This window comes from Hippopotamus amphibius, chromosome 4, assembly GCF_030028045.1.
Source record: "Hippopotamus amphibius kiboko isolate mHipAmp2 chromosome 4, mHipAmp2.hap2, whole genome shotgun sequence".
NCBI lineage: Eukaryota > Metazoa > Chordata > Mammalia > Artiodactyla > Hippopotamidae > Hippopotamus > Hippopotamus amphibius.
Genome location: NC_080189.1, coordinates 84,986,223 through 85,005,707, shown reverse-complemented (window position 1 = coordinate 85,005,707; position 19,485 = coordinate 84,986,223). Strand labels below are relative to the sequence as shown.

General features: G+C 33.5%; 2 protein-coding genes across 2 annotated transcripts in view; one reads left to right on the top strand and one right to left on the bottom strand.

Annotated features, from left to right (window-relative positions):
* The window catches only part of COG5 (component of oligomeric golgi complex 5), a 266,210-nt gene that overhangs the window by 196,448 nt on the left and 50,277 nt on the right, over nt 1-19,485 (bottom strand). The gene's annotated exons all lie outside the window — the stretch shown is intronic.
* On the top strand, nt 8,985-12,583 carry GPR22 (G protein-coupled receptor 22). Its single transcript, XM_057733626.1, has 2 exons — nt 8,985-9,019; nt 10,651-12,583. Exon 2 carries the CDS (start codon nt 10,676-10,678, stop codon nt 11,975-11,977), a length of 1,302 nt encoding a protein of 433 aa, XP_057589609.1. The 5' UTR covers nt 8,985-9,019; nt 10,651-10,675; the 3' UTR covers nt 11,978-12,583.

Here is a 19,485-nt window from a genome sequence, read left to right as displayed (position 1 = left end):
AATGGATACCATCAGCCTATAACTTGGCCGGACTGTCGGTGAATCAGGCCCAGGTATTTACAGGAACTTCTGTGCATCAAGGGCCCCAGTGAACTTTCAGGCGGTGCAATGAAAGAAAAGATTTCCCCAAAAGGGTTCACTTCCACCCCTTCATGCAAAACCAAGATTACGCTTAAGGCCAGGCCAGCTGCACCTTTGAACTAACCGTTTTCATTTGTTTCTTTCAATGAAGTCTACTGGTCCATTTCCTTGTTAGTTGTCAAGTCGTCCGAGTTAACGTACCCCCAAATGGTGACACTGGGCCAGAGAATCACAAGGTATCTATAGGTCAGGTGTCTGGTTTTTAACAAGAACTTAGCAGTAGGCCTGTTCAAAACAGGTGCACTTGGCAGCTGGGTCAGGCAGGTGGCACTGCTGTGCTAAGAGATGGCCTGAGCACTTCAGCAGCCACAAAGGTTTTAACTAAAGCTATGGGTTTTTCTTTCCTCCTGGGATGATATTGCAGGAGATCACCGGAGACATGCAGGAGCTCGTGAATGAAACAATCTCCTGTGAATTTATAAGCATTCACAACATAAGCATATATAAAACATCAATACCGAATACACACTTGGCAGAGGAAGCCAGAACAGTACACTGAATAAGCCCAGAGGCTCCACCCACACTTTAGTTTTTCTTGAATTTGAGTGTTTTCCCCCCTGAAGGAACACAAACCAAGGAATTTAACACATACACAAAAGGGACTATAGCCATAGCTCCCAGGAGACGACATTATTTTCTGACCAGGAGCATGGGGAGTACAGGGTAGTGGGGGAGGCTAGCTTGTAGAAGAGGACTGAGGTGGTGGGAGGCTTTTCTTCTGCTTGGCTCCTCATCCCAGGGTTAGAGCTGCTTCCTCCCACATACCTCCAACTCCTCTAAACTCCTGGACCTAGGGGCTGTTGATTTGCCGCTGGGCACGCTGAGACAGCTCCAGCCTGCAGTCCTTGGTGCCTTCAGCCTCCCTGCCACCTACTGTGCTTTCTCCCCACAGCACCAGGAGCGAGGGTGCTTGGGTACCTCTATCCAACAGAGCTGCTCCGCTCTCCTTGAAGTTCCCTGCCACATTTGGCTTTTACTTTAAGCAGCTGAGTTTAGAAGAGAGGGAGAGGAATCAGAGGGCACAAAGAGAAAAAGTAGCTCTGCACCAATAAGAAACACATCACAGCTACATTCAAGTGGCTGCCTACCTGGACTCAACAAATGAACTTATAATGTATCAAGTCTACCCAAAGCTCTGTGTCCTCATTGCTGACACCTTTTATTTTAGCTCCAGGGAGCCCTTGATTCAGCTTTATTGCCTTTTGCCTAGGCCCACAGGCTTGCTGCCTCACTGATGTAACAACACTCTCTTCCTACAGCCTAGAGCCTGAGCAACAAGCAAAGTATCATTTGGGCAGATTCGTTTAATTCTCTCACTGCTTAGCTTCTAAAAATTCATTAACAGGTAAGTCAGTAGGGGATCTATTAGCCCACCACTTAGACAAGAGCACTTGCTACTAGACCTCATACTCTCTAAACCAGCCCAAAGGGCCCTTCTCTTCTCTTCTGTAGGAAGCCACGTTTCAGTCAACATCATGTGCTTGTTACCAAAATTGTCAAAAATCGTAAAGGGTTTAGGATTTTACCCTATTTGCAAGCTATGAAATCAGCTTGTTTCTGTCATGTATGCTGGCAGAAGACTTAAGGTGCCTGGATCAGAGGCAAAAGACTCAAGCCACAGCAAGCAGTATGAGGGATCATGTCACTGACAGTTCACATTCCTATCTAAGTCCTCCTGGCAGAGAGGCCTAGGTGGATACTATGGATACACTAGGTTTGCATCGCAGCAGAAGAACACTGAGCAGGACAATTTACCATTTTTATAACAAGCAGAAGCAAGTCTGCTCTTTGTCTGGGGAGTTATTATTGCATCTCTCATGGTTGCTAGATTCAAACACAACCCTGAGAAATGGGCCAGGTAAAGAACAGCCAGGTCTTTCCATTCTTAGCATGCCAAGCAACACCCAGCATGCCCGAGGACCTTCAGCGATGCTCAGGGCCCATGGCAGATTGCTTCTCCCAATATACTTTTTATCAAATCTAATGCCAGAGGTCCTACACAGTAGCATAAGGCAAGAAAAGAAATAAAAGTCACACATGGTTCAAGAAGTTAACTGTCTCTATTTGCAGACCACATTGTCTATACAGAAAATACCATGTAATCCACACAAAAAGTTCCCAAGACTAATATACAAGTTTAGTAAACTTGTAAGATATAAGGTCAATATACAAAAAATAATTGTACTTCTCTATACTAAAAATAAGGATAAAAATAAGCAAAGGACTCAGCACAGAAGGGGGTATTTGCCACAGCTTTGTTAAATATATAATCTAGTTAACTGACTTGGTTTCAGAACATAGAAATGAATCTGATTGTGCATAATAACCTACAATAGGAGAATTATAAGAAAATGAAGCAGCAACAGAAAAGAGAAACCAAAATGGGAAAAAAAAGCCCAAACATGTTTGTGTAACTCTTTGATGGAAATATAAGAGAAAAACATCAACAAAATCCTTAATATTTAAAGATGCAAAAAGGGATATAAGGCAGTCAAAAGAGTAAGCCAGAAAATTGGGGTCAGGGGTGGTAATAATTTGGACAAGGCCCCTAAAACAACATGCCAACAGTAGGACAACAGATGGAGATTAAAAAGTAGTAATAGTCACAGGGTCCAAAATCAAAGTTTGGATGAGAAAAACGAAAAGAAATGCCATGTATTTATTTTTATAATAGATGCTGGCAAATGATTTACAATAACAAACTATGAAAAATAAAAAATGAAAAATTTTAAATACCTGACTTCGGTGAGATGGGAAGGATGGGGAAGAATGCTTGCAGAGTTTTTTGGTTAAGATGTACAATTCTGTACTTTATCTAATTACAATCAGTTTTCAATTATCCTCTTTTATAGATAATGAATCACCAATATTGTTGACTCCCTACTACCCTGATGGAGGTTTCAGCAGATGGTCCATTTCTATTTTTCTGGTAACACATTTGTTGTGAAAGAAATTTAAAGTTGAGAAGCCAAATGAAATTTTTGAATTGGCTTTAAACTGAAATAATCCTTTCTACCTCAGCCTCCAGTATCATACAGAATTGAGGGTTAGCTATGTTAAGTATTCATTGAAAAAGTACCCTTGCAGAAATACAATTTAAAAAGTGATTTTTCAGCAATTAGAAACTGCTTTTGTATATGTATTGCAAATAGTTTCAAAGCACTGTCAGTTGTGGTTAATTCCAATATTTCACAAAGTTGAGTTCATTTACAAATTCAAAATCATCAAAAATTCTGTAGCATCAGAAACAAACACAAGCTAGATAAGAATGATCTGATATGAACAGTAAATTAAAATGTGAACAGTAAATTACTCTCTCATAGTCAAAGCTGTCCAAAATTAAGGAGGCAAATACATAAAATAAAAAAATCAAAGACTTCCATATCAGGAATTTTAGAAATTTTAGTTCCTAAACTAAATAAAAATCAAAATGTTTTTAACTAAAAGAAAAACACAACTTGTGAAAAAGCATTCTAATAGAGATATCTGAGAGTTAGATTGACATCTGTTGCTTAGTTATTATTAGGAAAGTTAAACTGCTTTGCTAGGTTATTAATTAATTAATAATCTATAAAATGATTTTGTAACATTTGGTTTTAAATCACTAATTGTAGCATTTTTCAAAATTAGCATCCTATATGAATACAAAACATATTAAATGCAAAATTGTGAAAATCTGTTGCTATGGAAATAAGAATCTTTGCACATTCTGACATTTATAATTTGATATTAATTTTTTTCATGAAAAGAATATAATCTGATTCTCAATCCAGAGGTTTAGAGATTTTCTTTGTTTAAAAACAAAGGCATTTAGAATTATCCTGCTAAGAAACCAGAGGACCTTATAATCACCAAACCAAACTGTGGTTTTTAAAAAGAAAAGTATAGGGGAATTCCCTGGTGGTCTAGTGGTTAGGATTTTGGGCTTTCACCAGTGTGGCCCGGGTTCAATCCTTGGTCAAGGAACTCAGACCCTGCAAGCCGCACGGTGCCGCCAAAAAATAAAATAAGAAAGAAAAAGAAAGGGACTTCGCTGGTGGCACAGTGGTTAAGAATCCACCTGCCAATGCAGGGGACACGGGTTCAAGCCCTAGTTTGGAAAGATCCCACATGCCATGGAGCAACTAAGCCCATGTGCCACAACTACTGAGCCTGTGCACCATAACTACTGAAGCCCATGCACCTAGAGCCTGTGCTCTGCAATGAAGAGTAGCCCCCACTCACCACAACTAGAGAAAAGCCTGTGCGCAGCAAGAAAGACCCAATGCAGCCAAAACTTAAATAAAATAAATAAATAAAGCTTAGCAAGATCTTTAAAAAAAAGAAAAAGAAAACTACACTAAGCATTGTATGCAGTAAGAAGTAATTATTATTTGTAATATTTTGTGTATCCTAACCACAAGTCACAGGGAATAAAAACGGTTCTCTAGACCTGAACTTTCTTGCTGCCATTATTTCTTACAGAGATCCCAGAATTTATGTTTTCAAAATAGTCTAGCATGGAAATACTGTCTCACAGACAGCTAAACAAAGCACAGAAGTATATATCAGTTTAAAAAGTCAAAGCTATACGTGACCCAGAGAATGCCTGACTTGTCAAAAGTCATTTAACTAATAAGTATTGACTGAACCTGAATCACCCAATTTTAAGTCAAAAGTTACCCCCAGAATTTTCCAAAAACAGAGAGCCAGCTGTATATAGTTTGATGAGGGTCTGCAGAGTTCTAACACTGGCTCTGCTACTAACTTACCTAGACTTTTTCATGTCATTAAACTTGTCTATGCCTTTGTTTCCTCTACTTCACGGTGATATTTTGATGATAAATATAAGCTAACACTTGAATTCTTTGGCAGAAAAGCACTGTATGTATTTCACTACGTTAGTAACTTCTCATCTCTACCACAAGTTTCAACTGATGCTATCTTTCCTTTGAAGCTAGTTTTAGTTTTGAAAGCTAAAATCAAACAACACTGTGCATGTGTGTGTGTACACACCTGTGCTACCTTTCAACATGGCTGGCATTCTAAGATCCTTTTCTCCAATTTCAAAATGCATGAAAAGTGGCACAGTATTTTAATTTTTATCATTACCAAAGCCCTGCCACCCAAAGCTGTGCAGAAAATTTTAGAAATTCACAGCACAATTTTCCACCACATTACTCTCAACTTCTATGGAAATGCAACTCACAGCTCATATACTATTCAGCCAGCCCCTTGTGCAGCTTTAAACACTAGCAGTGGAAGATTATTAAAATGTATACTGACTTTCAAAATTATAAAGAATAACTTTTTACAAATTAAAAACCTAGCACACATATTAAAAAATGCAGATCACTAATATTCCTAAATTAAGGGAAACAGGTAATCAATATTCTAATAATTCAGTGATTTGCAATATGCCTTCTGTTTTGTTAAGAGATATAGAATTCAGCCAGTTTATATACTCAAGTCTAAAAGTTTTCCTCAATGTGTTCCTCAATACTGAAAACAGAAAATTATTCATAAGTAACCAAAATGAAATTTAAACTAATATTTTAAATTACTTACACCATTGTTTTTAACTCTTTTGACAGCATATCTTAAAATAATTTAGCTTTGTAACTTAAGAAGACATGTAATTAACTTCCTTTTTCCTTTACCAGTAACATTAGCATACAGCTGCATATAATATTAAGGCATAGCAATCCACTAAAAGTACCCATGTTAAAAACAGAAACAGCCAGTTGAAATAAAATGTGATGGCACATGATTGGTATATACCTACTGAGCAAAACAGGTTACCAGAGGTGAAGGCTGAGTAGTAATATCAAAAGTAGTGCACATGATTAAATTTTTACATACTGAGACTCTACTAACAGCAATGGAATTTTTTAAAAAAATTGTAGGGTATAATCATCTTAAATCAAGCTTTATTAATATTTTGAATGAATGAATGAAATGAATGAATAACTGAATGAATTACTATTGGAGTCATAATAACGTTTAACACCTTGAGATGTCCACAACAATTTGGAATACACAGAGAGGATGACTTGAATACAAACAAACTAGTTGAAATTCAATGTGGTTCACAGCAAAGATGCAGTGGCTTTCTATTTGTAGAACAAAGAATCTCAACCAAAAACATATATACAACTAAAATATTTTCAAGTGCAACTATCCAAGGCTTTAAAAAGAATATATACATTTTACTATGTAATTCTTTCTTCTCCCCCTTCCCACCACCTCCCCATATTTTTTAATGTTTGGCATAAGTGAACAACAAACCAAAATAGAATACGCATTTTTTTAAAGACTAATTTACTCATCTTCTATTTAAGAGCAATACACAACCACTTATAAATACAGCCTTTTAAAAAAGCATCCTTATATAAAACAGTGGGGGGGGGGGGGAAATCCCTGCTATACATATGAAGCACAATTTAAGCCCAATACAACTGACCAATCAAAATTAGTGAATGCACTGCATCTCTCTGCAGTGGAGAGAAGCGACAAGGTAGGCTGTCATTCTGCAAAAGCTGCCCAGAACAGGCTTTCCTCTGAAAAGCAGTGCCATTCCTTTTTAGAAAGACTGAATCTAAGTGTTGTCTCTGGAGACAAGAAGCCTTCAGTACGTTAAATTACTTTCATTATGTATTTTCAGATGCTTATTGATTCCACAGTAGGAAGAGTGAGAGACTGCAGCAGCCTCTAAGCAGCACTACATGTTCCATACATTAGCAGTACTGCTGAAACAATGGCACAGTACAGACACATATTTTCATTAAGGTCTTTTTCGAAGAGGTGTTTATGACCCTCTTCCCCCAGTCCTCTACTAACCAGTGAACAAAATGAATCAATCAAAACTGGAAACGCTTCAACTACATCAAGAATTTATCAAATCTTTAGCGGAGGTAAGATGTGTTCCTTATTATAGTATTCAGCTGCTTTCGAACCGGCATAGTGGGGTAAAATTACTTTGAAAAATTTAAGCCTACATTTAAGAGTTTATTTGCTTAATTCTACTTATTGCTAAACATGTATCTTTTAGATCTATTTATTTTTAAGACATGATATGTTTTAAATGTAATTTTTAAGATGCAATGTTAAATACAAAGAATATTCTTTGTTCAATCACTATGAAGATACCAGCTTTTTAAGTCACTTTAGATATTCTAAATATCCTAAATGTCATCAGTAGTCTTTCTCAAGTGTTCAAAATATGCTTATATTTCTTGAAAGAATCAGGTTTACTATTTAGCTATTATTTACTACTCAATTTTAAGTTAAGTTTATTATTGGGCATGTTCATTTAAAATTATTTAATTTGCAGTTACATTTTACATCACCCTTTACATTCCAACTACACGAACAGTTCATCAATGGAAATTTATAGTATTTTATTATGGAATCTGTTTTAATCAGTTAAAATTCAAACCAAGTGCTAATAATTAAGCAAGTTACAATATCTTACAGCAGGAAATACTGTTAAATTTATTATAAAGACAAGAGGGAATAATACTATGTTTAATGTATGCTAATTGCTCATAATCTCTGAAAACAGGTTAACTTCTAAAATGAGAGAAACTGGTTTAAAAAAAACACAGCTTTTCTTTCATGGTAATATTTGCAATGTTAACTCTGTTACTAAACAACATGATATTTACAATCTTTATTAGGAAAAGAGAATATTTTATTTAAAGAAACCCTTAAATTTATGCATAAGCTAGGGCTCTAACAACACAGTTTGCTTATACTTTGATAGCAAATACTGTGTATGGTGTTAAATAAACACAATTTAAGTAACTTTCAATTAATTGGAAATTATTAGGAATCCTATTCCTTAATCACTTTTTTTTTCTTTTTCACAGGGGCCCAAAGCAGCTAATTCAGTATTTACAACTGATAATATGAAGAATGCATCTGACCCATCATCTCCTTAGCTGTCTGAACCACAGACTGCAGGATATTCTTGCAACACATCATTTTAAGACATTAAGGAGTTAAAACCAGAGAATATAGGTCTACATTACTGCTGGGATACAACACATCGACAGTAATCATCCTAAGAAGATGCTACATAAAACAGCCAAAAAATGAAAAACAATATAACTGTAAAAGCCTGAAAACAAAATGGTGAGCATTTTTAAAGGGGGAGTTTATACTTTAAGATACCAAAATCGTGGAGCCACCGATTCTTGAAGAAACAATGAAACATGGATTGCCGAAAGAATGACATACATTACCAGCAAGCTAAATGAAGCTTTTAGCAAGTATTTTTCTGCACTAAATATTCAGATATTCATATTAACTGATTACTAAAGGATTTTTCCATCTGAGTTTTATAACCAATTATGTATCCTCTTCTAATGAAAATAAACCAAATTAAATAGCAGATGGTTTTTATCAAGAGAACATGGACTGGACTTACAAAGCAAGTTATGTGACCAAGAAATCATTTCAAAATAATGAGGACTGCTATAGAAACAGATTTACATTTGTAACAAAAGGATGTCTAAATACATTTTAGAAGCTAGAAACTCTATGTTTCCGTTTTTGTTTTCATATGTTCTGGAAAATAAAGAGACATCATATATCCTCTCAAAGAGAAACAATTTCTATCATTTGAGGAACTTTCAGTCGTGACTTTTAAGGCAAAACAAACACAAGCATTTTGTACTGGTGTTTAGAAATTCATCAGCCAACTAAATCTCACAATTCATGCAGTTGAAGTATTGGAGAGAAAAATGAAAGAATTCCTACAAGACATGAAATAAAACACAGCTACTTCACTGTTGTCAGGTAAAAATTCATGTCCAAATCTGTCAATGACATCATGTATCATATTGTGAAAAACTGCTATAGTGAGCCAAAAGGCCCATAAGGCAACAGCAAACAGGTAGGTCAGAAGATGCATGCACCCCACAACACTGTTTAACATTTACAAGAGAAAAGAATCTTGCTCTAAAGTACATGTGTTTTCCATAATTATCGTCTAAATTGACACTTCTGCTTTATTTAATTCTAAATCTAACTGATGTGACAAAGATCTGATGTTTAATGTGTCGAGAAAATTTGGCACACTTTAAAATTTTCCATTTTTATAGGATTTCAATGCTGGCTGAGACCTTCACTTACTCAAATATATGCCTTTAGTAATACTTTATATCAAGCTCAAAAGAAATAATGTTAGCATTTGTGTTTCTGAAATACTACCTCTAAAATAATTTGCATAAATAAAACTGTATTCTAAAACCTGCCAAAGGTTACATCAAGTGAAAGGTTAACATGAGTTCTAAAAATAATTAGCTTTTATAATTTGTTATGATTTTGCAGGCAAAATGCTGTACTTGAAATGTGAAATATAGTTGGTTGTATGATTTTATACTTTAACTAAATATACTAATTACTGACATTTTAGCCCAGAAAATCAGACATTATTTTTATAAATACTCTAAACTTCTATATATTAAAATATAGATATGCATGAATTAGCAAGAGTTTGGTTTTTTTTTAATTTTCCTCAAAATGATATACACTGGGTGATTTATACAAAAGGTTTCACAGGGAATGTGTAACTTTAATAATTCCTCAGAAAATGGGCTTCAGATACTCCTGTTCCCTAAATTTTCATTTTTTGCTTTATAAATTCTGTTTAATAAAATCAAATGATATATTCTTTTAAACCATCAAAAAAAAAGGCTATATCTTAACATGATATTAAATTTCAATTTTCTCCGACAAGATATGAAGGGGTGTGGTCACAAAATAAATCATTCATAGGAGTGGTTAGTGCTCTTTTACCAAGGTCTGTGGCATTTTGCTTCAAAATAACGTCCTTTTTCTTCCAATTTTTATAAGTTTGCTTGTTACAAAGTTCAGTGAGCACTTTCACTGTGAAATGTGAAATATTTATCATTTGCCTATTTCAGTGAGAAATAACTCCAGATATTCCCAAGCACACTGTTGACTTCTGAATATGAATTTCAATCAAGCACATGGACAAAGTGATTTAAAACAAATTAGCACTCTGTGCCATTTATCATTTTAAATGAACATTTGTCCTGGTCATTTGAAATCTCACGGGAATAATTACACCTACACTAATTGTGCTACAACATGTTAAAATAGCATGTATTCTCCACCTACTCACAACATTTAAAAATGAAACCTTAAAACACTGGGCTAAAATTAGTTTTGCATACTGGGTAGTTTTATTATACAAAAATATATTGTATCTCAAATAATAACCTTGAAAAACTCAAATAAGGAAAACCTTTTTAGTTTATTAAATAATTTTGAACCAGATAGGAACAATCCCCGATACAGTTATTTCTTCAAATGGGGAACCCAATTTCCTTTTATATCAAAACAATGCAACCTTGATGTTTCCTAATTCTACATTTTCCATTAATAGTCTATAAATTTAAAAATTAAACACAATAAAAAAATTTTTTTACAAAGAGCACAGGTTTTGTACGTCATTTAAATTGCCAAATATCAAATAGTTTATTCTATTTCACTTTCTAGGGAAAAAACCAACTGCTCCAAAAGAATGTGTTTTTCTCCCATTCTGGAAATCAACATGCAGTCTGAATCTAACATTACAGTGCGAGATGACATTGATGACATCAACACCAATATGTACCAACCACTATCATATCCATTAAGCTTTCAAGTGTCTCTCACCGGATTTCTTATGTTAGAAATTGTGTTGGGACTTGGCAGCAACCTCACCGTATTGGTACTTTACTGCATGAAATCCAACTTAATCAACTCTGTCAGTAACATTATTACAATGAATCTTCATGTACTTGATGTAATCATTTGTGTGGGATGTATTCCTCTAACTATAGTTATCCTCCTGCTTTCACTGGAGAGTAACACTGCTCTCATCTGCTGTTTCCATGAGGCCTGTGTATCTTTTGCAAGTGTCTCAACAGCAATCAACGTTTTTGCTATCACTCTGGACAGATACGACATCTCTGTAAAGCCTGCAAATCGAATTCTGACAATGGGCAGAGCTGTAATGCTAATGATATCCATTTGGATTTTTTCTTTTTTCTCCTTCCTGATTCCCTTTATTGAGGTGAATTTTTTCAGCCTTCAAAGTGGAAATACATGGGAAAACAAGACACTTCTGTGTGTCAGTACAAATGAATACTACACTGAACTGGGAATGTATTATCACCTGCTAGTACAGATCCCAATATTCTTTTTCACTGTCATAGTAATGTTAATCACATACAGCAAAATACTGCAGGCTCTCAATATTCGAATAGGCACAAGATTCTCAACAGGGCCAAAGAAGAAAGCAAGAAAGAAAAAGACAATTTCTCTAACCACACAACATGAAACTACAGACATGTCACAAAGCAGTGGTGGGAGAAATGTAGTCTTTGGTGTTAGAACTTCAGTTTCTGTAATAATTGCCCTCCGGCGAGCTATGAAACGACACCGTGAACGACGAGAAAGGCAAAAAAGAGTCTTCAAAATGTCTTTATTGATTATTTCTACATTTCTTCTCTGCTGGACACCAATTTCTGTTTTAAATACCACCATTTTATGTTTAGGCCCAAGTGACCTTTTAGTAAAATTAAGGTTGTGTTTTCTAGTCATGGGTTATGGAACAACTATATTTCACCCTCTATTATATGCATTTACTAGACAAAAATTTCAAAAGGTCTTGAAAAGTAAAATGAAAAAGCGAGTTGTTTCCATAGTAGAAGCTGATCCCATGCCTAATAATGCTGTAATACACAACTCTTGGATAGATCCTAAAAGAAACAAAAAAATTACATTTGAAGATAGTGAAATAAGAGAAAAATGTTTAGTACCTCAGGTTGTCACAGACTAGGGAAAAGTCTAAGTTTCACCAAACCCACATTCAGAAGTTTTAAATTTAATTGTAAAAATGAAATTACTGCCAAATATAAGAAAACAATTTTAAGTACTGGTTATGTTGTAAATTTTCAATGTAAATGTCAAGATTAGATTAGGTCATATATATTCAATTTCTTCATTACTTAATGTATTTGTTGCATGGCAGTTTGTTAAGATAATATCATGTGTATATTTTGTCAATATTATGTCCATCAGAAGATATTCATGTAAGTCATATTTTCTAAAGAATAAATACATAGCCTTAAAACACTGTATAACTTTAAAATATAACTGACACAGGTATCCTTGCTTTTTTTTTTTTATAAAGTGTATTGTTTCTAAGCCATGAATTACAGATATATTTATATGTTAAAACTGGAATAGCATTTTAACATAAAAACCAAAATTATGGGCTCCAAGCAACCAAAACGACCCAGGATTTTCTATACCACTATATTATGTTTTCTAGTATAGTCTACTTGCTATAATATTTGATGCATCAAAAATAATGAACTATATATGAAACCATCCTTTTTGGAATGTAGGAAATGGTAGGATTTATCAGGATTTTAAAATTCAAGAACCAAAAAACAAACAACCCTGTATATGCACATCAAGATAGGGAAACTTTTGAAATTCACGTTTATTATGAAAAAGAGATTGATATTCTAAGATCAAGGTCACTATGCCTATAATATACAAATGAACTGACAATAAAAGGAAGGAAGAACACTAAAGCTTCTTTCTTTCTTCCTCACTTTGGTTGAGTTAAGCCACATGCTCTGGATTAATACAGTATACTTGCAAAAACTAGTGCATTAAAATAAACTGACATTCTAATTTTATTCAAGTCAGCCTTTTTGTATAACAGAAGTTAAATACTAAAATTTGAATACAAGGAAGGAGAGAAAAAAAAGACTTCATGTCATTATAGAAAAGCCAACTATTTCTGATTTTAGATACACAGCAACTTTGGAGTAATACAATTTACACAATGTTTCTAAACTGAGCTCCCAAGTGTTTCAAAATATAGTCCTTTCAACTCTGAAAATCATTAAAGTGGCAATAAATCTTGTGAATTTTTTTTACTCTAAACCACTTAATTAATTTTGCTTCCAATCCTCAATACATGTTAGAAAACTATGAAATTACCAATCCTAACTATAGATACCAGGTTTGAGAATCTCATATCAAACAAGTATTTTCCAACTGTTATAATCTAATAATCAATGAGTGCTAATTATCACTGTACCTGAAAAATAGCAATAAGTTATTTAAAGTAGGCAAATACTTTCTACCTTGTAACTGGTTAACTGAACAATTCTTTATTCTGTTTTTTTTCATACTGTATCCACTAGCTCAAATAGCAACTCATTTTTAAATAAAAAAATTTTATGTCAAACAATTCAATAATAATCTCTCATTGAAAGAAACATGTCTTCATTAGGTGGTCTTCTGTAATTAAAAATTAAATGTTGGGCTGCAAAGAAAAAAACCAATTCAATAATATACTTTTATATAAATAAATGAAATTCATCCAATCTAATTTATTGAATACCTAATCCCTTGGAGAAATGAGCACCATGCAATAGCTTGAATTCACTGAGGTTACATGACAAATTTAACAGTGATATACTTCTGATAATAATGTTGACATAATGTCAAATCTTGGCAAAGGAGCAGTTTCCTCCCGCCTTACTTTGCACTCTTTTATGGAATTAAGGAAATGCTTCAATTTGACAAAATGTAGCATAAACAAGTAAGACTTATTCTTTGAAACTCTACAGAGAAATTAGGATTTCATAAAGACATTAAGAAAATTTTCATTCAAGAAATATATTTAGCACAGAATATCTCCTAATATGTTAAAAATTTTTAAACTAATTTTGTACTTGGATTTCTGAGCATATATATATTTGAATATTTAGTTTTACAATCTTAATAAAAATTAGACTATTTTTAGAGAAGTTTTCACATTAAGAAAAACCCATTGTGTTTTAAATATTTTTCAAGTCTATAAAACTCAGTTAAAAAACATTTTTCTAATAAATTTGCCTAAACTGCTTTCATGCCTTCCTGTTCTCTGTAACAAGAAATCTAACAAAATAAGAAATAGCAAATATTATAATGTTGCCCTCTAGACTGTTACTATTTCTACACTTGACACTGGAACAGACAATTAACAAGCATTTCTGCCCACCTGTAATAATCTTTCAGATATACTGATACAAAAGTGCACCCACTGATCTACAACAAAGAAAATTAGTATTCACTAGATAACCTCTAGTAGTTTTTTAGCATTAAATAATATGTAATATGTAAACCAAACTAACATTTATGTCAAAAGTTCAGCTTTAAAAAAACAAGTCACAAATATGTTTGCAATTGCTAATCTCAGCTTAAAGGGAAAATGAGAAGCTTAGACAAGTGTTTTTGTTCAATGAAAAGGTGAAATATTTTTATGTTTCTTATGATGGCCCTTACCACAACACATAAAGTTTTTACTTTACTTCAAATAATTTTATAAAAAAAAGCACTAATGCTGATTTTTCACTAATGAAAGCACTAATGAAATTTTTAAATGAAAAATAGATGTAATAATAAATTCATATGGGATCTTCTTAAAATCATATTTTTCTACCCATATCCCACAAATCGTAGACACATATCAATTTCTATATAGCTAACTGCATTAGTTCTTCAAAACTACAGAAATAAGAACCATTATTTTGAAAACTAACCAAAGATGAGCTCAACAAAATATGGAACTGTTATTTTCTCTTTTGTTTCCTAATTTAAGGTCATTGTTATTCTACCAGCTAGTACTCAACAGATGTTCAAACATATTAAAAAAGAATTATTTACAATTATGCTTTATAAAAAAATGCATTCATAATAATTCTATACTTTTACCCATGATAAGTCAATTTTTAGGTATATCGTCTATTTTTAATCTCCCAAATAAAATTATAGCAAAATCTCAGCTCTCTGGACATTAAAAAATCAAATTCATTTCACTGAGATCAGATTTAAAGGTAAAAACGTATAAGTGTAAGAAAGCAAGTGCTTACTAGTAGGGCTTTATTCAACATAGGAATTTCCAGAGTACCTTCCAGAGTCAATAAAACTTTTGGTTTTATTATATTTTATGACTGTACATTTAAGTAAGCTTTGTAATTCAATTAACATTTGAATCCTTACAAGGTAGAAGGCATTATGGCAGATACTTACATGGCAAAAACTCGTATATTATCCTCAGAGCTTAAAATCTAGAATCAAGGTAGTAAAATGTATGGTAACACCTATTTAAAAAGCAGAATATGGCAAATGTTATTTAAAAAGAGTAAAGTTCTCAACAAACTTAAGAAAGAAAATTACACTGGATTTAAGAACAATATAAACAAAATGATTGCTGAGGAAACCTACAAAGGCATATTATGGAAACAGTAAATTGTTCTCTTTAGAAGAAAAGTAGTACAGTAGTGAGAAGTTGATCTGGTAAGTTAAATTAGAACCAAAAGACAGAGGCCTTAAAGGACAGCAAAGAAATCTGAGCAGGGGAATAACACAGTAAGAAATGAGCTATTAAAAACAAAACAAAACAGTAGAAAGAGTTGATTAAGACACAAAAATGGGAAGCTGAGAAAGCAAACTGTTGGTTAGATAAAACACAGAGAATGGGAAAGTGCTGCCATCACCTTGATAGGTAATGAAAGGCCTGGCAAAAAGTGCTGGCAGTAGCTCTGTAAAGGAGTATATAGATGTGACAGGCAACATGAACACAGAATCAACAGGGTATCCAACTGACTAGTAAGCCAACTGGTTTAAGAGACTGAAGAATTAAAAATGATGGCCAGACTTCCTACATGGCGCAGTGGTTAAGAATCTGCCTGCCAATGCAGGGGACATGGGTTTGATCCCTGTCCCGGGAAGATACCATATGCCTCGGAGCAACTAAGCCTGTGCACCACAACTATTAAGCACACCACAACTATTAAGCCTGTGCTCTAGAGCCCGTGAGCCACAACTATTCAGCCTGTGTGTCACAACTACTGAAGCCCACGCACCTAGAGTCCGTGCTCCACAAGAGAAGCCACCACGAGGAGCCCGCACACCACAATGAAGAGTAGCCCCTGCTTGTTGCAACTAGAGAAAGCCCACATGCAGCAATGAAGACCCAACGCAGCCTATAAATAAATAGTTAAAAAAAAAAAAAAGACTATCCTTTAAAAAAAAATGATGGCTATAAAAAGGACTGCAAGAAATTAGATTTCCAAAATGATCTAAGAACTTTTAAAATTATGCTTTGAATAAAGTATGTGGGTAATAAGGGCAAAGTCAAAAAGAATTTCTGGCAAAGCAGAAAATTCAATTAAGTGAAATAAATAACATCACTCAATAATGTTCTAGGTATTACAAATATTCAAAATGAAAATTCCAATTTGATGTTTTAAATTATCTACTTTATATTCACATATTTATTCAGTTTTCCCATTAAACATATTATTTTCTTTTTTGGTAATTTTTTTAATTATAAAAAATTAAAAACTGGCAAAATTCCAAGGTTTACAAAGTAAAAAACATAAATATGATCCTTTGCTTCTTTCCTAATAATTTATTGTAAATATCCATCCAACACATTATATACCTATCACCTTCATTCTTTAATCGCTGCATAATTTTTAAAAATTAAAAAATCATACAAAGTTTCTAAAAATATTGATTAAATACTAAATACTTAAACCTTTTTCTATTATAATTAAATAGCTTCAAACTACATTTCAAAAACAAAAGAAAGTTAACTTAGCAAACTGTGAAGAAGGTTCTTTTTCTAAATGGAGGTTAAAAGTAAGGAGAAAACCATAAAATTGTCTATTTCTTTTGTTCCTTTCTACCTAGTAAGATAAGAAATATAAAAACTAGACAAAACTTTTGACACCTATTTTCTTTACATCTCAGAGATAGGCACCTGTAGGTACTCCTTCTGGATGTGAGCCCCCTATGGGACTGGGGTGAACTCAAAGAAAGCTAAATGTGAGACAACTACTAATAAATGTTAGGGAAGAGAGAAACTCAGATCATACTATAAAGAAGAAATAGAAGGAAATAATTAAACCCAGATAAGGTAGGAAAAAGATCTAAAACATTCAGAGATGCTCAACTCTTAGAGAAATACAAAGAGAACACACAACTGTGGGTTAGAGAGTTCACTAATTTGAAGATTTTTTTCTACAAAGCATTGAAAACAATGAAAGGATTAAAAAATAACCAGTCAACAAAATAGACAGATTAGTATATTATTACATGATGAAAGAATATTGTAACAATTCACAAACATCTGGAACAGAGAGTACTACTACTGAGATGTAGAAACAAATGGAAAATTGGGTTCATCGTTAATATGAAAGCTATTACCAGCTATCACCTTCCAAAAGCTATCACCTTCTAAATAATACTCATTTTTGTGAGAGAAAAAGATATGAGCAAATTTAACACAATAATATTTCTCTCCTGGCTCCTGATAAAATAACATGTGAAAATAACCCTAAGAATCGTTACCCTTCTGTTCACACTTTTTTTTTTTAACAGACCTCTATAAAAGCTGTATCCATGGCTTTCAAACATGACAGCTTTGTACTTCCACCAGCAAGTGGTAAAAACTGCTGTGATTCCTGTCAGGGCCACCAATATCAACTCTGTACCATTATCAAACCCTAAAGCATCAAGTAAGATAAAAAAAGGAGAGCTGAGTTTGTCTGGGAATGAGGTCATTTTCTTCACCCTGCTTCCATGAAAGCAATTATGTCATATTTCTGAGTGGCATTAAGCAAGGCAGACTACCAAACACATCCACCAATTTTTCAGGGAGAAGAGAAAATGGAGCAAGAGACGATAATAAGGTTATAGGGAATCACTTTCCGCTCAGACACTTTGGACATACAATACTAATAAGAGATGCAATATGAAAAAATTTTAACAACATAAAAAAGTTAATGTAAATGCTAACAAATGAGAGTTCTGGCCATATTAGACACAGACTGTAGGAATGAAAAATATATATGGGACTGATATGCTGTACATACAGAGCAGCCTTTATGGGATTATACACAATTCCATTATGTCATACTGTATGTGGAATACTGACTGGGTAGAGAAGAACCAAAGATGTGTATTTCACGCTAATATTATTAATGCCTCACTCAGGACAGGCTGAAATGTAAAAAATCAAACTACATAGTCCATACTTTAACAATTTTCTTCACAACTCTTAAAAAGCTGCAGTCTTTCTTTTGCTATTGAATTTTTTTCCAAATATCACTTCTTACAAGCAAAAAATGCCAGCAAATGTAGCTATCTGACTATATAAAACTGTCCTTAATCCACACAATACAATCACCATCTGTAATACTGATGTAACCTTTCATAATGCTTCCCCCAAAAAAGTGACTGATAAATACTAATGGATGAGTAAATATTTGTGAAATTGAAAGGAAAAGTTTTTAAACTTTTGACCCTACTGAATCTTGTTTAGGACAGAATTTCCCAAAATATACCCCACCTATATCAGAATCCTCTAGTGTTTGTTTGAAAACTCCAATTTCTGGGCCCCACCTCTACTTAACAGATCAGAACCTCTATGGTGGCAGCCCTGAATAACAGGTTTCAGTAAGTCCTCTTAAGCAATTTGTGTGCTAAAGCTTAAGAACCATTAAAGATAGACTATGTATCAAAGTGACAGACATTCCAGTAACTAATAAATGAAAAGATATAGAAGCAGCTCTGAACTCAGTTCAGGCCACAGTGCCTTCTTAAAGAAAAAATTTCTAAGCTTACTTCATTGTAACTCATAAAATTTTAGTTGGACCATATATACTATAGTTCATCAGAACATCTGTTTCCTTAAAAACTAAAATTCTTTTTTCGAAGAAGAAGTTATCTAGGCAAAAGTTTCCTTTAAAAATCATACACTCAGAAGATAAAATAGTACCAAACAAAGAAGATGACACTGTAAAATGTTACTTTTACTTCATTCGGCCAAAATACTCAGTTAATTATAAAGTGCCCAACCACTCTTTGTCATAACGTTATCTTACTCTGACCAGAAGGTAAGCACTATACTTGCGTATTTTTGCTCATTTCAATACAAAACTTATTACTTCTAAAATTAGTTCGCAGGGAAAATACTAAAAAACTCTATTTTGTGTATCTTTTGAACAGATGTCACTCAAGTTAGGTAGATGGTTTGAGTCAAACATTTTTCTTTTATTATTATAATTTACTTTGTGCCATCAACACAATTTAGGAAATATTCAGCTACTCTTTGGTAATTTATGACAACTTTAATTTCCTATTCTGTTTTATAACAGTTTAAGTAACACTGGTATTCAGTGTTACTTAAATACTTCAAATGTTATCACAGAAACACTACTCTGGGAACATTTCTTACTAACCCTTTCACTAAGAATTCCTTCCAACGACATT

Coding starts and splice junctions, on each gene's coding strand:
- GPR22 (XM_057733626.1), top strand. CDS start 10,676: ATGTGTTTTTCTCCCATTCTGGAAATCAACATGCAGTCTGAATCTAAC.